At 39.3% G+C, this 26,056-nt stretch overlaps 1 protein-coding gene, 1 long non-coding RNA gene and 1 pseudogene across 13 annotated transcripts; 2 read left to right on the top strand and 1 right to left on the bottom strand.

The window, feature by feature from the left end:
- The first annotated feature begins 12,438 nt into the window (after nucleotides 1-12,438).
- On the top strand, nucleotides 12,439-15,610 carry LOC121793831 (trafficking protein particle complex subunit 1-like). Its single transcript, XM_042191867.1, has 4 exons — nucleotides 12,439-12,658; nucleotides 12,786-12,900; nucleotides 13,647-13,765; nucleotides 15,000-15,610. Exons 1-4 carry the CDS (start codon nucleotides 12,507-12,509, stop codon nucleotides 15,049-15,051), a joined length of 438 nt encoding a protein of 145 aa, XP_042047801.1. The 5' UTR covers nucleotides 12,439-12,506; the 3' UTR covers nucleotides 15,052-15,610.
- Nucleotides 15,611-16,551: 941 nt separating this feature from the next.
- Nucleotides 16,552-18,155, top strand: LOC121794668 (annotated as a pseudogene).
- Nucleotides 18,082-22,901, bottom strand: LOC121794669. 12 transcript variants are annotated; one of them, XR_006049337.1, is made up of 10 exons: nucleotides 22,586-22,901; nucleotides 21,339-21,573; nucleotides 20,980-21,028; nucleotides 20,829-20,895; nucleotides 20,620-20,749; nucleotides 19,262-19,310; nucleotides 19,070-19,168; nucleotides 18,903-19,002; nucleotides 18,740-18,814; nucleotides 18,082-18,218 (listed from the first exon to the last, which is right to left on the bottom strand). It is a non-coding gene; the product is annotated as an uncharacterized LOC121794669 (long non-coding RNA). The 12 variants fall into 12 exon arrangements; XR_006049330.1 differs by having other exon boundaries at nucleotides 20,620-20,740; nucleotides 20,980-21,573; nucleotides 22,586-22,900; XR_006049327.1 differs by having other exon boundaries at nucleotides 20,980-21,573; nucleotides 22,586-22,899.
- Between the last annotated feature and the right edge of the window lie 3,155 nt (nucleotides 22,902-26,056).

Here is a 26,056-nt window from a genome sequence, read left to right as displayed (position 1 = left end):
ATAATGAAAGAAATTAAATAAAGAATATGGAAAATTAAACCAAGAAGATATTTATGGAATTAGAATATATTTTCTATGTATAGCTAGAATTAGAGTCTATAAAAGGTTGTGTAACCACTTAGAGAATTAATTCAAGTCATTCACAATGTAGTCTTTAAAGTTCTCACCACCTTTTACTTTCTGCAATAATATTTTATTCTTTGCATTATATTTTCTAATATGATATCAGAGCAGGTTCGATCACATGGATCGATCAGTCTGTAAAGCAAAAATAACAAAAAAAAACAAACAAAACCCTATCAGAAAAACATCAAAGAAGGTAGAGGCTTCTGCGATTAGCAACAGGAAGTTCTTCACAAACAAAGTGACGGCATAGCAAGACCCGACGGAAACGGTGTCACAAGTAGCGGCAGCGACCGTCTCTATGGCTGGCGGCGGCGCTGTAAACGATGCTGGCGCTTGGCTGGACGGAGACAACGATATTGAGTTCTCTGCGGTTAAATTTCGAACAGACATCGGCGGCGAAGCCCGACCATGGCGAGGCAAAAGCGAGATTGAGCGACAGCAGGGCTGCGGAAGGAACATAGACGGCGAGAGGGCGTTGCAGTGGCACCAGCGGCGAGGAGGCTGGGCCAAGGCAGTGAATTGTTTGCCCGCTGAGTGAAAGAGCAGCGGCGCTAGGCGCCAGAAGCGAACCACGCTAACGACGGTATTGTATCATCGCGAAATCAAGGAAAGAAAGGCGATGGGAAAATCAGAAGTGGTGACCTCACGAGGCCGCTGTTCTGGCGGAATTGAGAAAAAAAGAGGAAAATGAGGAGTAAGAAGAGATCACGGTGCTCTTATTGTTTAGTTATTAGACTCCAATTTGGGATTTTAATTTCTCATGAATTGGGAATAAAACTTGGACATGGGTTGGCTATTTTATTGATTTGAAGATTAGTTGTTGGATAGAACTTGAGAATTGAAAGAGAACGAATAGAGTCACGAATTCTTTGGCTGAGGGGGAGAGAACAATCCCAGCCGGAAAATTCATCGAGGTAAGAAGATGAAAGGCCAGTGGCCAACCCTGAGCAACCACGCACGGAGAAGAAGGCTGACTACAGCCGAAGAGAAAGCAGCAGCGAAAGAAGGAGTTCACAGTTTGTTTGGCCGAGGGGGAGAGGAAGTATCCGACCAAACAATCAGATCTGGCCTGAGAAAGTACCGCCAGAATGGCCCGTGAGAAGCTTGTCATGACCAACAGCAGGGCATTCAGGTAAGAAGACAAAGCAGCCGAAGAATTATCCGGCCGAGGGGGAGAGGTTAGCCCCAACCGAATAATTATTCGAGATGATTGGAGCAACGCCTATGCCAGAGAAGAGAAGATAGCTTTAGGCAGAAATGGTCCAGAGAAGAAGAAGCAACCGAGAAAGGAGAATCTACTGCCGAAGAGGTGGCAGCCGTGAGAGGCTGTCAACTCACGTTATAATGGATGAAGCGTTTGGCTGAGGGGAGATATAACCACTGCCAAACGATTCAATCTCCGAATCAAGAAGAAACTTGCTGAGGACGAAGGCGGAGCAGCCAACGTCTGCGCGGCGAGGGAGAGAGAGATAGTGTCGCCACACAGCTGCTGTGAAGAGTTGGTGGGAATGGGATGTCGTCGGGAAAAGACCCATGAAGAAACATAAAGGAGACTGATGGTTTCACGTCTTCATTTTTAGAGAAGTAAATTTGGGCCCAATGGTTATTAGGCTCAAGAAGGAAAAAAAATGTAATGAAAATAATGGGCTCATAGTTTGAGCTAGAATGGACCGAGAATGGTCTTAAGATGACTCCTAGATACGAGCAAAAACGTTCTAGATTATTTCCTCGATATGAGTCAAAACTGTCTGAATTAGCTCATCGGCATGAGTCAAAACTGTCTGATGGCTCTTGGATACGAGCTAAAACTATCTAAGATGGCTCCTTGATATGAGTTAAAACTATCTAGATTGGCTCCTTGACACGAGTTAAAACTGTCAACAGAAAATTGAAGAACTCCTTGAAACGAGTCTAAACTTTCAATGATGAATGAATAGCTCATTGAAACGAGTCTAAACTTTCAATAACTCTTTGATACGAGTATAAATTATCTATAATGAATTGAAGAAGCTCTATGATACGAGCATAAACTATCAATGGAAATTGATGAACTCTTAAATACGAGTATAAATTATTTATCAAACTAAAGACCGTGTAAGTTAAGTGTCGAAAAACTCGATACTCAACTTGAGGGGGAGTGTTGGAATAAGGAAATCAATTAATTGGAGAATAAGAAGACAAGAGATGGAGTCATGACAAGAATAATGAAGGAAATCAATTAAAGATTATAGAAAATTAAACCAAGAAGATATTTATGGAATTAGAATATATTTTCTATGTATAGCTAAAATTAGAGTCTATAAAAGATTGTGTAACCATTGAGAGAATTAATTCAAGTCATTCACAATGTAGTCTTTAAAGTTCTCTCCACCTTTTACTTTCTGCAATAATCTTTTATTCTCTACATTATATTTTCTAATATTGATTATTTGTCGAAGTTGCATTTGTTGTGAAGTAGTCCATATATTATTCTCTTTGCTCTGAACAAAACTTACATTTTGATTAGTTGTAGCTGTTTTTAACTTGACTCCTTTCATTAAATTTTGCTGTTCTTTTTATATTTGGACTATCGGTTTAGTCTACTGGCTGGGTGCAGTTGAGCCGTCGTTTGCTGTATTTATATGGTTAATAAATCGATTTTGTTCCTCTTTTATTCGCTCACATTTTTCTTTATAAACTACAGAACCAGGCATTTTAGTTGAGTATCATAATGAGGAGACATGGGGTTGTAGTTGATCGTATATAACGTTTGAAATTGCTAATTTTATATCTGAATATTAAAATGTATAGGTGCATATTTGGATTATTAGTTCATCTAGGTTTGTTTATTTTAAGAGGGATGTAACCTAATAGTCCCCGATTTTGTCGAAAAATGTATCAATGGTCATCAAAAATTTTTTATACCTGGTATTTTTAGTACGATAAGACTAAAGTAACCCTAGGTACCAAAAATATAAATTTTTAATGTTTGAGGGCATTTTAGACCTTAAATACTAGTATAGTACAATTTTTTTTATTTTTACTTAAAATAGTGTATTGTCACTATGTGTTTAAAAATAAATACAGCCTTAAAATAATTTAATTATATTTTATTTATTTTTAAAATTAAATTTTAAGTATTCATTATAAAACTCAGTCTAAATGAAGAAAAAATTTAAATCTAATACTAGTAACTTTTTTTAATAAAAGTATTAAAGTGAATTATAGAAAATTCTTTTTGCAATTGGAATTTTTTTCACTTCAAAAATTATTAAATTTTTAAAATTTGAGAAGGAAAAAATATTACAGTTAATGATAGTAATTTTTTACTTAAAAAATATTACTTAAATATTTAAATGTTACTCTACTTAAGTAAAATATAAATATTTTAATTACGTTAATTAAATATAGTATAACGAAAAAATATTTTTAAGTATAATAACTAAAATTTAACTGAATTATATCCAACGTAAATTAAAGCGAACTCTTGCAACTTATAATAAAAATATTAAAATAAACTAAAGTAACTTTTTATTATATAAAGCTCAATCTACACGTTATTCAAGTAATTATTGAAAAAATTTAAGTGAATTATATTCAAAAGAGAATATAAAATCAATTAGTACCAGAAATGTAAATTTTTTCTGTCCGAAAAGGTGCTTTTATATATGCCCAAAAAAGTTGAAAGACTGAAGATGTACAAAAACTGTGATTTCCAAAGACAAAAAATGCCCTCCATAGCATTTAGGGGATTTTTCGAATGAAGAGGGGTATAAAAGACCGACAGGTACCAAAAATGAGATTTTTAGGAACCAAAAAGGCTATAAAATTTTTTAGGACTTATTGGTACATTTTTCGATAAGATCATGGACTATTAGGCAATTCAGTCAATTCTAATGTAAATGTCATCATATCATATATGTATAACATGAATGAAAGTATGCAGCTTTTTAAAACGAAAGCTCAGAAGCTTTAGACCATGAGTGAAATTGTCTTTAAAAATATGACATTTCTTTTTTTTACACTTATTTTGAAAAAAATTATTATAATAAATAGTTAAAATAGAGAGAAAGTAAAATAAGAGATAATAGTATTCTTTTCGTCGCATAATAATTTGTGCACTTAGCACTTTCTATTCCGTCCATATCATAAAAATATGACTATTTCATTTATGGAAAGTTGTCCTCAACTCATTACCAATGCACATTATTAATCAATCTATTTACAATTTATACTGTACTATGGTTCTACAACTCATTAAATCCTAATGTGAGTCTCATTATTCACTAACACACCTTTTACTACTTCCTTCGTCCCATAATATGAGTCACATTTGGTGGTGACACGAGTTTTAATAAATGTAAAAAATAGTGGGTTGGAAAAATTAGTGGAATATGAGGCCTTATATTGGTTTTATAATAAAATGTAAGTGAAGTGAGTTAGCGGAAAGTGAAACCTACGTACCATTTATGGTAAAAGTGAAATATGACTCTTATTGGGACAAACTGAAATTACAAAATGTGACTCGTATTGTGAGACGAAGGTAATATCATTTTACTCTCTTCTCTTATATTATTTATTGTGGATTAATTTTAGTATCATCTCAAATACACGTATTTTTATCATCTCAAATAAACATACTAATTTTTATGGGACCAAGAGTATATTTTCAAAAAAATTTATAGCAGTAATAAAATAAAATTAAGACAACAATCGAATAAAAGAAAAGAAGGATCGTATTAGTTGGATCTCCAAAGAAAATGCAGTTCTTCGGCGGCACAGAAATTGATGAAGCCGCGAATTTCTGATGTTTGTAAATGTTGGTAGAGAATAAAGATCGCGACACAATGAATTTACGTGGTTCGATTTACTGAAGTAAATCTACGTCCACGGGAAGAAAAGAGGGCAGAGTTGTATTGCTTGATCTGGGATTACAGCTTACAATACACACTTGCTATATAATCTATTCTGTCTCTAGAGAACGAAAGAGTGAGAGTCCTCCTCTGTCAGATCTAAGTTCTATTTATATATTGAACTGAGATTGTGGCTTGCATCACCACCCTAAGTCGTGGAGGTCATGGAGGTCATGAGATCCTGCGTGGCCACTAACTAGGCAGTGGCTTACATCATCAGTAATTATGTCGTGGATGTCGTGGAGGTCATGAGATCCTGCGTGGCCACTAACTAGGCAGTGGCTTACATCATCAGTAATTATGTCGTGGATGTCGTGGAGGTCATGCATGAGTCCGCTATCTCCCAGTTCGGTCGAATACTGAGACCGAACTGCTGAATTATTGCCGAGCAGCTTTTGCCGATCTGAGAGTAGAGCTTGATGCCGACCTGAGAGCAGAGTTTGATTGGTTGGCTTTTACCGAGCTGTAGGCTGGGGCCGAACTCTTTGGTTGTGCCGAACTGAACTCTTTAGTCATGCCGGACTGATACTCTTTAGTCATGCCGAACTGATACTCTTTCTTGGGCTTTAGGCTGATGGGCTTGTTTAGTACGTACTCCATCACTACCCCCCCCGAAAAGCGAAGTGAATCACTTCGGCATTCTGGATAAAGGTACGGGGTATGTTGATGTTTGTCCTCGGTCTGATGAAGTGAACTCTTCTTTGACCGGACTTGGTTTGCGTCCTAATTTGGCGAGTTTTATCGCTCGGATCGAACTTTCCGTTGTCCTAATTTGGGGATCGGACTTTCCCTTGTCCTAATTCGGCGAGTTTTATCGCGTGGATCGGACTTTCCCTTGTCCTAATTCAGGCAAGTTTTATCGCGTGAATCGGACTTTTGTTGCAGTTCGTTTCAGACGAAGTGCTTGATTTTTAAGCCGAATTGTGGTCTTGTATCCTCTTTAGAAGCTTGGACTTCACAATCGTTGGCTTGTTGCAGCTCGTTTCAGACGAACTGCTTGTTTAAGCTGAATTGTGGTCTTGTATCTTCTGTAGAAGCTTTGACTCACAATCGTTGGCTTGTATATGTTCTAAGAAGGGGATCAGCCTTCGAAGAACAAGATACTTCAGTAACATTTGTAAGAGACGACACGCACATAGACAGACACAACGCACATAGACAAAACGCACATAGACAAACAAAGACCAAGCAAACCAAAGAAAGCACATTGACCGAACAGGACTTAAGACTGACTGACCGGTCTGTCTCTTACAAATGGAACTTTTTGAGGTTGGAAATGTGCCATGTTCGGGGTACCTGTTCTCCTGACATGTGAGCCAATTTGTAAGACCCTTTGCCGAGGACTTCTGACACCCGATAAGGACCTTCCCATGTGGGTTCGAGCTTGCCCAGCTTTTCTGCTCGGCTTACTTCGTTGTTTCTCAAGACGAGATCTCCCACTTGAAATTGCAGCTTCTTCACCCTTTGGTTGTAATACCGGGCTACTTGCTCCTTGTACGTGGCTGCTTTTATGCATGCCAATTCTCTTCTTTCTTCGGCAAGATCTAGCTCGGCTCTCAGTCCATCGTCGTTCATTTCTGCCGAGAAATTTAGAGTTCGGGGACTGGGTATGCCGATCTCCACCGGAATCACGGCTTCAGTGCCGTACACAAGACTGTACGGAGTTTCACCGTTGGAGGTTGTGGGTGTAGTTCGGTAGGACCATATGACTTGAGGGAGATTTTCTACCCATTGTCCTTTGGCTTGTTCTAACCGAGCTTTTAACCCTTTCACCAGGATACGATTTGTTACCTCCGTTTGTCCGTTTGCTTGTGGATGAGAGACCGAAGTGAACCGCTGTTGAATATTCAGCTCTTGGCACCAATTCTTGAACGTCTTGTCGGTGAACTGAGTCCCGTTATCCGAGATGAGGATGTGGGGTATGCCAAATCGGCACACTATGTTCTTCCAGACGAAATCCAATGCCTTCGAGCTCGTTATCGTAGCTAATGGTTCAGCTTCCACCCACTTCGTAAAGTAGTCCACGGCAACGATTAGGAATTTCATTTGCCGAGGAGCTTGAGGAAGTGGTCCCACTATGTCTATGCCCCATTGCATAAAAGGCCAAGGGCTCTGCATAGTGGATAGATCGGTCTGCGGCATCCTTGGGATATTTGCATGGATTTGGCACTTCGGGCAGGTCTTGACGAGCTGCACTGCTTCTTGTACCAAGGTTGGCCAATAATATCCCCATCTTAGAACTTTTTTAGCTAAAACTCTAGCTCCGATGTGGCTACCGCACGATCCTTCATGAACTTCTCTGAGGATGTAGTCCGTCTCTTCTGGTCCTACGCACCGCAATAACGGCTGGAGGTAAGACTTTCTAAAGAGGACTCCTTCATGAAGTTCGTACCGAAGTGCTCGGCACGTGATCTTCCGAGCTTCTCTCTTATCCTCGGGCAATTGTCCTTGATCTAGATACTGTAAGATCGGCGTCATCCAGTTCGGTGAGCTGGTTACTGAATGCACCTCAGCTTCGTCAATGCTTCGATGCATCAATTCCTCCACCTTTGAGCTTGGACATGCGGCTAACTTACTTAAAGTATCTGCTCGGCTGTTTCCTGCTCTGGGAATGCGGACTATCCGAAAATAAGAGAAACTTCGGCTAATGCTTTGCGCTTTGTCTAAATATTTCCTCATCCTCTCATCACGGGCTTCACTTGTACCCAACATGTGATTCACTATGATTTGTGAATCACAATGGATTTTGAGAGACTTGATACATAGACTTTGCGCTAGCTGGAGTCCGGCAAGGAGGGCTTCGTATTCGGCTTCGTTATTAGTGGTTGGGAATGAGAACCGAAGTGAATAGGTTACCTCGTGTCCATCGGGAGCGATAAGCAGAATACCAGCTCCACTTCCCGTTTTATTCGAAGCTCCATCTACGAATCCGCTCCAGCAGTCCGGCGGCTCTTCTTCGGATTCCAAGGGCTGTGCTAGTTCGGCATTGGCAGAATTTTTCTGTTCGGCGATGACAGGGATTGCTTGATCGAACTTGGCCTCTGCAAGAAAATCTGCCAAGGCTTGTCCCTTGATGGCTTTCCGAGGTAGGTACTCGATTGAGTGTTCTCCCATCTCTATGGCCCATTTGGCGATTCTGCCTGATGCTTCTGGCTTGGTCAAAACTTGCCGAAGAGGCAGATCGGTTAAGACGCATACCTTGTGAGCATAGAAGTATGGCCGCAGTCTCCTTGCTGCATTCACTAATGCCAGAGCAATTTTTTCCAGAGGTTGATACCTTGTTTCTGGACCTCTTAATGCTCGGCTTGTAAAGTAGATGGGAAACTGCTTTAGGCCTTCTTCTCGTACAAGCACCGCACTAATGGTTTGATCGGATGCCGCTAAGTATAAGAAAATCACTTCGGCATCTGTTGGAGCAGAGAGAATAGGAAGCTCGGCTAAATAACTTTTGAGCTCGTCAAAAGCCTTTTTCTGCTCGGCTCCCCACTCAAACTTTGGTGCCTTTTTTAACACTTTGAAGAACGGCAGTTGCTTTTCGGCTGCTTGGGAAAGGAATCTATTCAATGCGGCTAGACATCCAGTTAGTCTTTGCACATCGTGTATGGACTTCGGCATCGCCATGTTCTGAATAACTTGAACTTTTGAAGGGTTTGCCTTGAGTCCGTCCTTTGAAACCCAACAACCCAGAAATTTTCCCGAATCTACCAAAAAGGTACATTTTTGGGGGTTGAGTTTGAGGTTGGCTTTTCGGAGCACGTCGAGAGTGGATTTGAGGTTGTCTTCGTACTCCGAAGTGCTTTTGCTTTTGACAACTATGTCGTCGACATACACTTCAACCTGTTTTCCGATTAGGTGCCGAAAAAGCTTGTCTACCATCCTTTGATAAGTGGCTCCGGCATTCTTTAAACCGAATGGCATCTTTTTATAAGCGAAAATGCCGAAATCGGTAATGAAAGCTGTTTTCGGAGCGTCACTCTCATCCATCAACACTTGGTGATATCCTTTGTATAAATCAAGAAAACAGAAAATTTCGAAGCCGATCAAAGCTTCTACTTTTTTATCTATATTCGGAAGGGGATAGCAATCTTTAGGACAGTGCTTGTTTAGATCGGTAAAATCTATGCACATCCGCCATCCTCCTCCTTTTTTCTTGATCATCACAGGATTGGCCACCCAAGAAGGATATTTCACCTCGAATAGTACATCCGCTTTTAGTAATTGGCGGACTTCGTCATGAATGACTTGGCTTCTTTCTGCCGCAAAGAGTCTTTGCGTCTGTTTTACTGGCCGGATTGAAGGATCAATATTTAACCGATGAGTGATTACCTCGGGGGGCACTCCGGTCATGTCCAACAAAGACCATGCAAAGACATCTTTGTACTCCTTGAGGAGCTGAATGGTCTTTTCTCGGAGTAGAGGCGTTCCTGCGAAGCCGATCTTGACCGTTCTGGATGGATCGTCTTCGCATAACCGAACGGTCATTGAGTTCGGCTCTGAAGTGACTTCGGTCATCTCGCTTGCCTGTGACTCCGGTTGCTGTGATTGCTATGCTTGATGGTGCCGAACTGATTGCTCGGCACTTTTAAGCGCAATCTGCAGACATTCTTTTGCTCTCTTTTGATCACCTCGGATGACCGCTATCCCACCTTTAGTGGGGATCTTGATGGTGAGGTGATAAGTAGAGCAAACGGCCCGAACTGTGTTGAGCCAGTCTCTCCCCAGGATGATGTTGTACGGGGACCGAGCTCTTACCACAAAGAACTCGATCATCGTATTGGAGCTTGTAGGCGCTTTCCCCACCGTGATCGGAAGGCTGATAATACCTTCAGGGCGGGTGTCCTCCTGGGCGAAACTTTTCAGAGGAAGTGGAGCCGGACTGAGCCGAGCTGGATCCACTTCCATTTTATCAAAACATTCTTTAAAAAGAACGCTGACTGACGCTCCTGTATCCACAAATACTCTGTGGATCAGTTTGTTTGCCACTCCGGCTTGAATGACAATAGCGTCTTGGTGAGGAGAGATGGCTGGGACGGGATCGGCATCTGAAAATGTAATCACTTCGTCTTTCTTCAGCCTTTTATGTGTCGGCTCCTCTTGATTGGAACCTCTGCGTTCTGCTTTTAGGGACGACTTAGTCTTCCCGGCAGGGAGAGCATCAATAGTCTGGATTACTCCATCATATTGCGGCTCGTCGTCGTCTTCGGGATCTTCATGCCTTTTCGGATCCTGAGGATTGCAGTTCGCACCTCTCTGCTTTTTGTTCTTTTTCGGCTGCTTGCTTTGGTATTTTTTTAACGTTCCTGTTTTCACAAGAACATCAATACCTGCAGCCAAATTTCGGCACTCCTCGGTATCATGTCCGTGGGCTTGATGGAAGGAGCAATATTGATCCTGAGGTCGCCGCGCGGCTGATTTCGTCATCCGCTTTGGTTTTTCGAACATATCGGAATGTAGTTCGAAAATTTCCGTCCTAGACTTGTTTAATGGTACGAACTGAGCGGGCGGCTTCTCAGGATTGAGCCGTGGCCCCAATCTGCCTTGTACCGGTGCCCTTTGAATTCTTTCAAAAGGAGTTCGGCGAGGAAGCACCTGGCCGCTTTGATCCGGCTTCTTTTTCTCTTCTTGGGATGAGCTGTCTAAAGACCGTTTTCGACGGTCTGCCTCATCCGCACGGGAAAACTGGTCCGCAATGTCCCACATTTCTTGAGCTGTTTGCGGGCCGCACTCCACGAGCTTTCTGTAGAGAGCTCCGGGCAGGATTCCATTTTGGAATGCCGAAATGACAAGTAGATCATTGAGATTATCTACTTGTAGGCATTCCTTATGGAATCTCGTCAGGAAGTCGCTGATCTTTTCGTCGCGACCTTGACGTATAGAAAGCAGCTGAGCCGAGGTAATTCGGGCTTCCGCTTTCTGAAAGAACCTCCTATGGAAAGCATCCATTAGATCTCGGTAGGATCGAATGCTGTCTTGAGGAAGGCTGTCGAACCACCTTCTGGCGTTCCCGATGAGCAGCTCGGGGAACAGCTTGCACATATGGACCTCATTGAGACCCTGGTTCGCCATATTATATTGATAGCATCCCAAGAAGTCATGAGGATCCACTAGCCCGTCATAAGTCATTGACGGTGTCCGGTAGTTCCGCGGCAAAGGAGTTCGGATGATATCGTCCGAGAACGGAGTCTTTAATGCTCCGTACATGGCGAACCCGACATCTCTTCGGTACGGAGGAGAAGGAGTTCTCCTGTGATTCCGGTGCCGAGGAGAAACAGGAACATGTCGGGGTTGAGGATTCTTCTTCCTGGAGGACACGGCACTACTGCGGTAGTGACTTTCATGTCTGGATGAGGAAGGAGAATCTACCGTTTTCGTCTTCGGCTGTTGGCTCTTTTGCAGGAAGGCTAAAAACTCCTCTTGCTTCTCAGCCAAGAACAGCTTGACAGCCTCATTCAAATCAGGCTGCTGGGAAGACTCGGTGTGTGGACCTTTTGAGCGGCTTGTTCCTTCACCGTGAGAACTGGAGACAGACTTCTCACGAGGCTGCTTTCCAGGCCTATGGGCTGCTGGATTAGCTTCCTCATGGTCATCACGGACGGAGGCACGGGAATTATGTGATCTGGCATGCATTTTTTTTTTTTGTGGTGGAAAAAGGGTCAAAAATTCGCTTTATCACAGATTTGGTTCTCTGTTTCCCACAGACGGCGCCAGTGATGAAGCCGCGAATTTCTGATGTTTGTAAATGTTGGTAGAGAATAAAGATCGCGACACAATGAATTTACGTGGTTCGATTTACTGAAGTAAATCTACGTCCACGGGAAGAAAAGAGGGCAGAGTTGTATTGCTTGATCTGGGATTACAGCTTACAATACACACTTGCTATATAATCTATTCTGTCTCTAGAGAACGAAAGAGTGAGAGTCCTCCTCTGTCAGATCTAAGTTCTATTTATATATTGAACTGAGATTGTGGCTTGCATCACCACCCTAAGTCGTGGAGGTCATGGAGGTCATGAGATCCTGCGTGGCCACTAACTAGGCAGTGGCTTACATCATCAGTAATTATGTCGTGGATGTCGTGGAGGTCATGAGATCCTGCGTGGCCACTAACTAGGCAGTGGCTTACATCATCAGTAATTATGTCGTGGATGTCGTGGAGGTCATGCATGAGTCCGCTATCTCCCAGTTCGGTCGAATACTGAGACCGAACTGCTGAATTATTGCCGAGCAGCTTTTGCCGATCTGAGAGTAGAGCTTGATGCCGACCTGAGAGCAGAGTTTGATTGGTTGGCTTTTACCGAGCTGTAGGCTGGGGCCGAACTCTTTGGTTGTGCCGAACTGAACTCTTTAGTCATGCCGGACTGATACTCTTTAGTCATGCCGAACTGATACTCTTTCTTGGGCTTTAGGCTGATGGGCTTGTTTAGTACGTACTCCATCAGAAATCAGTCCATCTCCTCCGGTGCCGACTGCCTCCGGCAACAGTGGCCACATGATGTACGTCTTCAACAGAAATGGAGTGTGCCTGCTCTACAAAGAATGGAATCGACCTCTCAAGACTCTCAGCTCGCAACAAGATCACAAGCTCATGTTCGGACTCCTCTTCTCCCTCAAATCCTTGACCGCAAAAATGGATCCCACCAGGTATTCGATAAATTGATTCTCTTCTCTTCTCTTAAAATTGGCTCTTTTGATTATGGCTTCTGTTGTTGTATTCAAATCTGATTCTTCCTCTCAAGTCGATTTGTGATTTTGTGTTTGTTGGAGGCAGTGCTGAAAAGGGGAATCTTGGGGTACCTCAGCTACCGGGGCAAGGTTGTTCCTTCCACAGCTTCCGAACCAATACATATAAACTCAGTTTTATGGAGACTCCTTCTGGGATTAAGGTACTACTACTTTATATGATTGCGCTAATTCTTGTATGATAAGTTTTACAATGACGCCCCATTAGTAGCTAGTATGATAAGTTTTACAATGACGCCCCATTAGTAGCTAGTATATTTTCTTCTTGAATCATTGAGTACTTACTACTTAATTCGAAGTAGTAAAATGTACTACTAGTTGCTTTGATGTAGAGTTGCTAGTATAAGATGTGTAATTTCTTTGAACTGCTGCTGTGTACCGAAGGGTTTGTAATCCTATTTATTTTTCTGAGTGAGGGAAACTGGAAGGTTCAATGATGTGGATGGAATGATAGTAAGTTCCTAATCCGCTTACCGGTATGTTTCAGTAAAATTCGAGCAATCATCACTAGGACGGACTAGGATCTGGCTTTGGATAGAGAAATATAGTACTACAAAAGTACGTCGGTATACATGGCAATAACCTCTAAATCTAATTAACTAAAGAGACTATAACTATGAGTTTGATCTGCCCGGAGAGTAATTGGTTTTGGAGATTAGATTGTCTGTGGTTTGTTAAAAGTAATACTCTCACTGCATGCCATTGAACTTTGCAATTTCACTCCTTAATCTAAACCTGGAACTCCTTTTATGTTTTGAAAAAATGAAACAGGTTTTTGTGGATACAGATTTTTACAAGTTTGTTTGCCATTTTTCATAATTACTCTTGCCTTCAAATCCACAATTGTAAATTGTCATGGTGTTATTGAAATAATCTGGTTTTTATGCAGATAATTCTAGTCACTCACCCAAGAACAGGTGATCTGAGGGACTCCCTGAAGTACATTTATAATTTGTATGTTGAGTATGTTGTCAAGAATCCATTATATTCTCCAGGAACTCCCATAAGGTGAGTGTTAATTTTCAGCGTGCGATATCTCATAAAACTTGACGATGAATTGTGGAGTACTAACTTTCTAATTATACCTATATCGAATTACCACTTCACCATTCTGGTGGTTACTCTTTAGATGCACTCTGGCAGTGATCCAAAAACTGCAGGACGTTTCTAGACATCATTGAGCAGTAAATTATGCTTCTTCTGACTACAAAAGTTCTTAGTCAAGTCAATCTGTAATCGTAGAGTTTGAATAAGGAAAATATGGTGTTTTCTTGTCTTCTTGCTGTTATAATTCATGATTCATATTAAAAGAATTTTATATATTAGGATCAGTTTACTTACACTGTTGTCTTGTAAAACTAGCATAGTGTATTTTCAGACTAACTGTGCTTTATGTCACAAATGATTCTGAACCAGTGAGAGTTTGTTTGTATTTTGTGATGAAAATTGAAGAACATTGTAATAGTATGAATTAAGCAGCCTTTTTCACCACAACATGAAAATGTGAATAAATCATGTATGGAAAATTTCTCTAGTTTATAAGTGGTCACTGTACTTCCTGCTCTCTGTTCTTTAATTCTTTTTACTTGATGGTAATGCCAAGAAAGAAATTCTGCTATCAAATTTTTTTGGGCTGCTACCTGCTTCAGTTTTCAACTCGAGCCGATATGAAACTGTTCCCACAACTATTTAGCATCTTACAGCTTTCCAAAATGTAGCAAGTTCTCCTCGAGTATGATTTTCAAATTTCAGTTCAGACTTGATCTCTATACAGAGGATATTAAGCTTTGTCTAATTTGTTTCTACTTTCATTCAAGGCTTACTTTGGTTTAGGAAATAAGGATGGATTTTCAAGCTTATGACATTAATTATCATATCATATTCATGTCATAATGTGCTACTAACCATAGCTTATGTTATAAAAAAGGTACTAGCATGTAGTATATGTTTTATAACTATCAATTTGCCATGAATAACTATTGTAATTTGTAAGCATTTGGAATCAATTAGAATTCTCATCGTTTACATTCTTAGTCTTATAATTACAGAATTATGTGTTATAAGTATATTTATAGCTTGTCATGGAAATGGCGAAAAGAGTTGCTAAGCCTAACATCTATACTTGAGCTCGGTCGAGAGATTTTACACCTGGTTTCCATGCTTCTTTAACTCGTTATAATTTGCAAGCTGCTGTTAATTAGTTGATAGTACTAATTTGATATGCATTATCCTATTTGTGCAGAAGTGAGCTATTCAACAAAACTGTTGATCAGTATGTGCGAGGCCTCGGTTGATGATATGGTAGCTTATCACCTCAACTCTCGATAGCTGATGAGTTTGATTCTGTTGCTATGTGCTTGCGGGAACTGAACTTGATGCTATGCTGTGCAAGAAATCCCGATACTCCCTTCGGCCCACCATAAGCGACTCACTTTCCTTTTTGAGATGTCCCCCCATAAGTGAGCCATTTCCATTTGAAGCAAAAAATCATCTCTTATTTTATTTTCCCACTACTTTATTCTTTTCACTACTCTACTTTTCCCTTTCTCATACTTTACTCTCCCTACTTTAACTCTTTAAATATCAATTCCTTAAATTTTGTGCCAAATAGCTCGCTTATGGAGGGACGGAGGAAGTACTATATTCTTTGTTGGCAGATATAATTCTAGGTTTGGTCCTAGATTCATGTATTCATAATTTCATATAGTATATTGTTCCCTATGAATCAGCCATTTGCTTCTGATTATGTTCTAAAATGCTGCTCCTTCGCTTTTGCTTGTAATTTTTTTTTGGAAGTCAGTTTTCATTTTGTGCAAAACATCTACGAGGAGTGATTGAATTTTTTTGGGAACACGACTTGTATTCGGTAGTATTTATGGTGAAGAAAAGACAAAGAAAAGAAAAGAAAAGAAAAGCGTATATTGTTGTCCCGAGGAGTCTAGGTGGACAATAGAGCCACCGAAACTGATAGTACTACCTTTTGGCAAAAAATAAGAGTACGTATAAATTAGAGAAAATTTATGGCACCGTTAAAGGTAAAATTAGTTTTTATGCTAAAATGTCTAATAAAATTATACTACTAGTACTTTGTTCATCATGGATAAATCGACATGCATTTTTATTATTCTGACTATGTACAATATTTTGTATAAACAATCATTCTCCTAAGGCGACCCAACCAATTATGGTCTGGCTCTTTGCACCTATCGGATAACATGATTCAAAGATTTTTATTAGTTATGTTTGATTATTTTGTTAGAGAATGCAAGAAAATATAGAACAGTCGAAGTTGTGAGTGCAAAAAGTAAAAATAAATATATCCTGTTAAAGTAAATTTTTTCACTTGAAACAAAATGTTGGTATGAATTACTTGTGTTCCCACAAAGATAACTAAATTGGATATATTTTCTATCAAAAGACTTATTCGAAAGGATAACAAATTATACTTAACTGGCAAATAGAAAGAAAAGTTTTTTAAGTTAGAAATAAGTCATTTTCAAAGACTGTAGCAACAAACCAGATATGGTATCACAAGAATGTTTCACTTATAATGTTATGTGTTTTAAATGTAATATTGACAACACATGAGCTTGCTAGCTTGATGGTTGAAGAAGTTGCTACTTGCTACAAATGAATTCCCACCAACACATATCTTACCAGATTCATTTCGGAATTTTTTTCTCAACAGTTTTCGGGCAGTTGCATATTACAAATGTTTATGGAGTAATTGAAACTGATTAAGGTATACAAGAGGTATAATAGTATGAAGTTAAAAAATTGATAATCGTTGAACCATAATGCATTATCTTTATTAGATAGAGTATAATAGTATGAAGTTAAAAAATTGCAAGAAAAATGAAAAATCGTGCAATAACTAGCTTGAAGACGTAGTTGGATATCATACTATTCTGGGAATGTGCAACGTGATACTTTATGATTTTGTGTTCATGAAAACACAGTGACACAAATTGCAATCAATGAATATACAGAAAACGAAGGTAGAATGCAAAGAGAGATGGAAGAAGCAATCGTGCTCTATTCCACGCCGGAACACCTCAATTCCCTCACATGCCTCGCTCTCTTCATTGCCAAACACTACCCTTCCATCTCCGTCGTCCTCCTCTTCCCCCCGCCGCACCTTCCCTCACCTTCCAACGCCTCCCCGACCCCTCTCTCCCGCCAAAAACCACTTACAACCCCCTCGAGCTCTTCTTCGAAGCCCCTCGCCTCAACAACCCTAATTTTCGACAAGCCCTAGCAGAAATCGCAGGAAAATCAAACATCAGAGCGATCATCCTCGACTTTTTCTGCTCCTACGCATTCGAAGTCGGTGAGAGCCTCAGCATTCCGACCTACTTCTGCAACACCACCGGCGCGTTCGGCCTCTGCGCTCTGCTCTACTGGCCGACCGTTCACAAGATTACCGCCGGGGAATTTGGCAACGCCGTTGAGATCCCCGGCTGCCCAGTGATTTCGACGACGAATCTCCCCGATGTGATGAGTTTTCCTCAGTCTTAGTTACAAACACATGATAGACACGACAATCAACATTCAGAAATCAGCCGGAGTGATCATCAACACTTTATACGCGCTCGAGCTGAGAGCGCTAGAAGCATTGGAGAACAATCTGTGCACTCCGAATTTGCAGACTCCTCCTGTTTACACGATGGGGCCGTTGATCAATGTGGATTCTGTTGAGAAAAATGCCGCTGCCGAATGCCTGCGATGGCTCGATTTGCTGCCGAGTAAGAGCGTGGTTCTACTCTGTTTTGGGCGGAGAGGCGATTTTTCAGTGGCGCAATTGAGGGAAATGGCGGTTGGATTGGAGAATTCCGGGTACGAATTTATTTGGGCGGTGCGGAATCCAGATCTGGAGGCGGTGCTGCCGGAGGGTTTCCTTTAGAGTACAGGATGTGATGCATTTTTTTTAAATTTTTTTTCGTTAATTAAAATAAGTAGATGCAAAGTTATTGATCAATATTTACGATAATATAAAGGGAGATGGCTGGTGTTGAAGTCATGGGCGCCGCAGATGGAGGTGCTAAGGCACAGGTCAGTGGGGGGATTTGTGACGCACTGCGGGCAGAGCTCGATGCTGGAGGCGGTGTGGTTCGGAGTGCCGATGATATGCTGGCCGCTGTATGCGGAGCAGAAGATGAACCGGATTTTCATGGTGGAGGAGATGAAGGTGGCGCTGGCTGTGGAGCTGGGGCCGGAGGGGTTCGTGACGGCAGCAGAGCTGGAGGAGAGAGTTCGGGAGCTGATGGAGTCAAGGAGGGGGAAGGAGATCAGGCGCAGGGTGGCAGACTTTAAAGTCGCAGCGGGGGCTGCGGTGAGGGAGGGTGGATCGGCGGTGCTGGCGTTAGACAAGTTTATGGTGTCGGTAACTCGGCTTTAGGATGCGTAATTCTTTATATATTTCTATTTGTACTACGATCATACTCCTATATCTTATGCAGCCCTGTTAAGGAAGCCATCGGTAAATTGATGGTTAGTACAAATTGTTTGAATTGATAAAAGACCCCACTCATTCACAATTCAAAAGATCAATATCATAGTAGAAATATGTACTCCAAGAAAAAGGAAATACTACTGAAAAAATTAACTGCATTACCCAAAATATTAAAAAAATAAATTAAATTTTAAATCATGGATATCTAAAAATGATAAAATAGGACCTATTTTGTTGACGAAGAGAGTATTACTAAAATTTTACTCCCACCCTCTGCCAAAATCTGACAATTTTGTCATTTTGGGGTGTCCGCAGTTGAAATACACATTTACCTTTTTTTTCCACTTTTAGCAAGTGGGCCCGTGCTTCACTAACTCATTACACTCACATTTTACTCCTATTACTCAAATTAATAAGGTCCCACATTACACTAACTTTTTTTACTCATTTTCTTTAAATAATTTCTTAAAACTCGTACCGAATCAAAGTGTGTCTTTAATCAAAGAAATTTACTATAAACAATGGTGTACCTCAAGCAGGTATCTTGCGCACCAGATGTGGTCTCCGGCTTTAATCCCAACACTCGGACCAACTTGAAACCCCCACTGCAAGAATCAAGCAACATTAGTATCTCTATTAAGGGCAATGTGTTTGTGTGTATTTTATGAAACAAGATTAACTGAGGAAAGATACCTAAACTGGGATAACCTCCCAATTAGTACCACTGATGTTGATCCCAGCATACAACAAGCTTTGTAATGAGCATCGGATATGTTGCGTCCAAACGACTTATCTGCTTCAGCCGCGCAGTAGTAAGGCAAACATCAAATATGTGATATGAACATAGTAGATGATCTTACATTAGGAAAAAGCGAAGGGCCTTTGAAGTTTTGATCAATATATCGAATCAAGTCAAGACTTTCCCCTTTACCTTCATTGTTGTGTTCTAGTGATGGCACCTACACAGGGAAATGCAAACAAAAATCTAAAAATAACTTGAAATCAACTAGTTTCAACTATCTTCAAATCTAAAATAACTCAAATGTGTGGACCTTGTTCTCTGGGCAATGAGCATAGGGGCATGTGTAAGAAATATACAACCTAAAATTGAAGAAATTAACCTAATTAGAATATAAGGATCCAAACATATAAAGTAAAAAGCAATGTTGTCAAATAGCGGCTATAGCGGGGATATTGCGCTATAGCATATCAGTTTTTAATGAAAACGCTATCGCCACACCGATACATAGCATTTTTCTGTGGCGGCCGCCATACCCGTGGCGGTCGTGGCGCCATAGCGCTACCATATCCCGCAATAGCGGTATTTTAGCCCAATTTTGACTTTTTGGTGCTAATTTTTACTTTTATTGGGCTTTTTATTTTTTAATTTAATTTTGCATAGGCCCAATCAGCCCACCCCAATAATTCTAACCCCAATAATTCTAAACCCTAATTCCACAACCCCAATCTGCCGCTTTTCATCTCTACTCCTTCAGTCCTTCCACAATCTGCCACCCACCGTCGCGCTGCCGCCACTGTCGGGCCGCCGCCGCCGCCTGTTGCAGCCTAGCCAGCACCCGCCAGCACCACTCAGTGACTCAGCCACCGCCCAGCCATACAACCCCTCCTATTCACAATCTGCACCCTACAGCCCCTCCTATTCACAATCATCCCCACTCAGTGACTCAGCCACCGCCCAGCCACTTGACGCCGCCACCCTCGCGCCGCCGCCGCCGCCACCTACAGGAAAGAATCTTCTACATCTAGTTCAAGTTGTCTTAGAGTTTCTAAGAAAAAAGAACCTATCATACCTAGAAAAGGGAAAGGGAAAAGGAAAAGGCTTGCGCTTGTAGATGAAGAATCGGAAGAGGAAGAATTTGAGGATAGTGTAAGTGGAGATCAAGAGGATGAAGCAATGGAGGATGAAGATGAAATGGATGCCGATGATAGTGATGATGATGAGCTAGAAGACTATGTTGAGCTTGATGATTGATGTCTATTGAGCTTATCAAGGTTTTATGTTTTGTTGAACACTTGAACTAAAGACTTTAATTGCTAGACTTTTATATAATTGTTTTCTATTTTATGCTTTATTACATGTTTTTAGAGTTTTTAATGTTATATTTTTATTATTTTCTAATTTTTTGAATTATATATGAATATATAAATATTATTTTATATATTTAATTAATGACCGCTATATCCCGCCATACCGATACGCTATATCCCTGTGGCATTTTTCGGGCGAACCGCCATGAACCGCTATACTGCTTTGACAACATTGGTAAAAAGAGAAAAAAAGTAATGGACTTTTAATGGATTACTTTAGGGTTCCATCAAAGATTGCTGGATGAAGTAAACCTTAAAAAAATTATAGCACATTACTTAGAAAAAGAAACTAAAATAACACCTTAACATCATTAATTTTAACTTCATATAAGATGTTTCTTCAAGAAGATGTCACCAAGCACCACTCTTTCCACCTAGGTCAAATGAGCAATGCTGCGCCTTATCAACTAGGATTTTCTGTCCTTCAAACTCTTGCAATTAATAAGGAAACAAGATGGATTACATGCCAATATAACTACTGACAAAAAAAACTTAGACCATGAAACATACCAATATAACTACAGAAAAACAAAGTATGTATACATCCATCCACTTCTATATGTGAAACCTAGAAAGCCTGTATATAAAAATAAGATTTGGAGAAACCAAGGGAACAATAGATGCAATGATGGCTGAGATGAAAATCAAGTAACATGCTTACCTCACATTGTCTTAAGAGATGCTGCTTCTACTGAAAGAGCAGATACAACCTGCAAAGGAAATGGAGGGGCCAATGCATAAGTATCAGAACGAGATTATTATTCATACAAAACAGAAGTTCATTGTCAAATTAAGCACAGAAGAAAGGTCAGTAGGAAATTGTGATAAGGACCAAAATAAAACTAGCATCTTCAGTTAGACTTAAAGCAAACCATATCTATTATTTAAAACAAATTATGACACCTGCACTTTCTAAGGTTCTAAGTTTATGAAAATTGGAAAATCTTATATCTCCATTGAACAACCCCCACATATACCAGCCTTCCAAGAAAGTTTTAAGATTTAAAACAAGACTGAGACCTGTTTCTAAAACTTCTTTTCTTAATGAATCTTCCACCTGATTAGATCGGTACAGGTGGAATCAAATAGCATGCCAATGCAATTATACAATGGTTTTGCTTTTCTATTTGTATTTGGGTTAACCAAGCACAAACAATTCTTCCCTGATTCAAGAAGCTAATCTCCCAAACTCTTCTTCTATGCCACAATGATCAAGAAGTCTCACAAATATTTGGTGCAGTAGATGCACTGCTTCCTACAAACAAGCACACGGAGGATGAAAAGATTAATCACTTTCTTATCTAGTAAACACAAATAAGCATGTTTAGACAGTGTTTACAGAGCTGTCTAAAGGGAAAGAACGGATCGAGTTTTCAAAGTTTACATAGAAAGGCCATTATCATCTTCCTTTTCTTATGCTTATGATCAGACTAGATATGTCATTGCTTATCAATTAATGTATTTTCTATTGTACACAACAGTGCATCAGTAAGCTTCTCCAGCAAACCATTCTTGGAAGCGTGTTGCTTTCTCTGGCAACACATATTCTCTTCAATCTTCCAAGTCAAACAACAAAACAGAATCCAAAATGAAGTACAGAATAAATAAAGTACAGAATCCAAAATGAGAGATGAAAGACAAAGTAAAAGAGCCTCACAACATATATTCCCTTATTCACACTTGACTTTTCATATCATAAACATAGTATCTACATAGATGTCTCAAACTACTATAAACACACACACACACACACACACACACACACACATCATCCTTGAAAACAAATGTCTTCTCACAGCAAGGAAATGAGGCTGGTTCTATCAGGTGATGCAAAACTTTATTGATTATTTTAAGCACACTTATAAAGCTCAATTCATCATTACTGAGACTAAAGCATTAGAAGCTACACATTTTAGACTTCTGATCAGCCATTATAAACTCGAAGCAAAGCAATTTATTATATACTAATTTCACAACGTTAACTAAGCTGGTTTCCCCTGTGAACTCAACAACCCTATCCCCAATAAAATCATATTCCACACCGAAATAATAGTGACGAAAATGAGAAGAAGGTTGGGAAAACACTCGAATTAGCTGCTACACAAGCTTCAACTAACTAAATCGAATGCACAATGAACAGGAACTGTACAACCTTAATCCATTCAACAAAATTCAAATAGAAAACTAAAAAAACCCTTACAACAATAAAAGAGAGGAGATCGGGAAATAAATAAACAAACCATGAAGAATTGGATAAATTTGCTCACCATTTCTTTTCCGCGAATATGAAATCAGTGAATGAGCGACCGCTGGTACTATTATTCAAATAATAAATGATAAACAAAGGTAGTGAGCTTTGTTAGCGTGGATCGAGTACAGCGGGCATAAACCCTAAAGCTGGAGCGGCGAACGGCAGCGACGGAGCTGGAGCGGCAAACTGCGGCGACAGAGATGGAGCGGCGGCGGAGCTGGAATGGCGAACGGCGGCGACGGAGCTGGGGTGGACGGTGGGAAGAATTCGTGCTATTGGTGAATTGAATGAAAAGCGTAAATTCTGATTGAGCCCTAATTTTATTCCAATTTCGTAAACATTAGCGGAAAATCCACCACTATTTTTTAATTTTTATGATATTTATATATTTTATTAAAAAATGATTTAAGTGGTGGAATTAATCCGCCACAAGTGTGTGCAAATTAAAATACGCCACTGATCCGTGGGAATTCCGCCACTATAATTTCCAGCGGATTATCCGTCCTATTCTGCCAGTACCACTGGCGAAATATTTCCGCCACTTATATAGACATTTTTTATAATGAGTAGTACGTAATTGCGGCTCACAGCGTTGCTGCAAGAGAGAGAGTCGTTGACTCAAGTCTCACCAACAGCTATTCAGACGCACTCTCGTATCTTGGCCAATCACAATGCGCTCTCGCTAAATATGCTAAATTCGGACACACTCTCGTCGTGTCTTGGCCAATTGCAATGCGCTCTCGCTAAATATGCGTCTTAGCATGTTTTAACTTTTAATGCGGTTTTAATCTAAATGTTAACTAAAAAAATACTTCTATCATTATATTCAGAGTTTTTAACGCAGTTTTAAACTGAATGTTAACTAAAAAATACTTCTTTCAGTATATTCAGAATTGGATTTACCAAGATTTGTCCGAAAATTCAATCTAAATAATAAAAAAATGGGATGAGTATGTTAGAGTTTGTACACTAGAAATCACCTTTCGAGTGATTGAATACTGTAAAACTCTATATTCTATTTTCCAATGGATGCAACAGATTAATTTTGTCATAATGTTGTTATGTTTTACATTTAATGGATGTTCATTGCATATTTAAATGTATGAGCAACGTACCAAAGTCTAAGTCTTTGTTTTAGTAGACCGGTTGTGGGCGTCGTCCACTTTAAGGTAACACGGTCAGTTTTAAACAAAGAAAAATAAGAATTTCATAACCTAGATAGCCTAGACTACCTATCGTGAAAGGTTGCAATGTCAGTCCGCATATTTCTAAGTCTTACAGAAATAAGATGACGTTGGTGTGGTATAGCACTGAATTGGATCTAACAGCAAGACGAGTCTTTATGTTATCTACTCAAAGACAAGGTCTTGATAATTAATTTATTAATCAATGTACGTTAGCATTGAGCATACAGTATTGATTATGCACTACTTTGACTTACCAAATGGTGCGGGTTTTTCACAACCCAAGAATCATGGTATATTGGGTAGTGGTGATTAATATTTAGCGGTGCTAGGATTGCTATTGTATTGAATCGTGTGCGAGGTGAGTCTCGTGTGATAACGTCCACAAGAGGAGCTCGAAACAATGTTTTATTATTCGAAACCTAGCTAGTTGGAGTTTGATTACTCTATGAATAATAAATAAGCGTTTCTTGCTAAGTCCACTCTTGGAGTTAATAATATGTTAATTAATTAAGTCCATAGTAGACATTAATTAATTAATGGACGTTTCTATCTTAAGCATGAGAAATAAATGACAAACAAATGGAAAAACCCGGAATACTTGTAATTTCATATTTGGATGGGCAGTGCAATATTACTTTTGTAGTGACTGCTCGTAATATTCCAATATAAGCTTATATTAAATTGTGGGTTCAATTTAATTAGTAAGAAGTTAATTGGGACAGGTCATATCCAAATTCTTCCATAGATCCCTAATTGGGTCCAATATGTGACTTAATATAAATATGAGAATAAAGGAGACAGAAAATACACATTATTTTCTATCAAAATTTCGTCCCCCTCTCCTTTAAGCTGAGGGACGATTTTCAGCTCCCTCCGTGAGCAGTTTCCGTCTTCTTTATTCAAGTCCTAGTATTCTGGTGAGATCAGCCAACACTGATATCAGTTTACTGTCCGGGAACCAGTCATAAGATCCGTGGTTTAGTACTCAAGATCTTCACGTGGAGAAGACGCTAGCCATCTTCGATTCTTTGGAGAATCAACGAGGTAAATTGGCTAACTCCGCAGTAAGTATGTTTTAGGTGTTAATTGCGCTAAAGCATGTTTGAATTCAAGTTATGAGCATGATACATGTGATAATTACGCGAATAGATTTTGTCTAAATAATCTGCTAAATAGATCAGAATTATGTGATTCATTCCATGCACGCTTCCGCTGCCAGCCCATTCAGAGTATTATAAGGGTATGTTGCGGATAATGGAATTTATTATTTATCCTTAAAACGAATCAATTAATTCACCCATGTAGATTTAAAGATTAGCCACTTTCTTTCTCCGAATTTTTAAAAAAGAATAAAATTTTACACAATTCTCTCGATTTAAATTATTTTTTACAAAAAGTACATGTATCAAATAGATCGTATTCCTATTTTTTTAGAATAATAACGAAATCCATATTTTAATTGTTCATAACAAGAAATTTACTATGTTAATTTTATTTTTATGAATATGTTAATTGTATTTTATAGATATGATGATGGTATGTTATGATACCTATAGAATTCAATCAATATATCAATATAATATAATCAACACACTATAACATACAAACATGAAAAGAGATTGATTTCATGCATAATGCCTACATCTAAGTGCATTAATTTTGTATCTAATCTATACCTATATAAAAGGCAGGTTTTGGCCTAAATTATAAATATTTTTGACTTTTAGGTATAAATGTAAATTTTTATAAATTTTGGGCTAGATTTTTAATAAATCTGTATATTTGTAGTAACTGCTATAAATATTTATGTGTATTAAATGTCATCAATATTTAAATTTTAAAATTAGGCTATAAATTGCAGTTACCTAATTAATTGAACAATATGCCATTGCTATTTAATATGAATATGTGCATTGTCGTTACTCCTTCTATACATATATGTATATATTAATACCGTAAATTCTATTGGAAAAGTGAAATATTTGGAATTTATATGGCTGATTAAATTCTTTAAACTCAAACAAAAATATTTTAATATTTGACATTGGAATTTATTACGTCTATGATGCCGTTACTCCTTCAACATAGTGTCCATTGGAAATAATTAACATAACACGTTATAGTATTCCACTTTGCCAACGAGGTAATAGCCTATAAAATTTTTTATATGGCTGATTAAATTCTTTAAACTCAAACAAAAATGTTTTAATATTTGACATTGGAATTTATTATGTCTATGATGTCGTTACTCCTTCAACATAGTGTCCGTTGAAAATAATTAACATAACACGTTATAGTAT

This window comes from Salvia splendens, chromosome 3, assembly GCF_004379255.2.
Source record: "Salvia splendens isolate huo1 chromosome 3, SspV2, whole genome shotgun sequence".
In the NCBI taxonomy this organism is placed as follows: Eukaryota; Viridiplantae; Streptophyta; class Magnoliopsida; order Lamiales; family Lamiaceae; genus Salvia; species Salvia splendens.
Note: the sequence above shows the minus strand (reverse complement) of the source record. Positions and strands in the feature narration are given on the sequence as shown.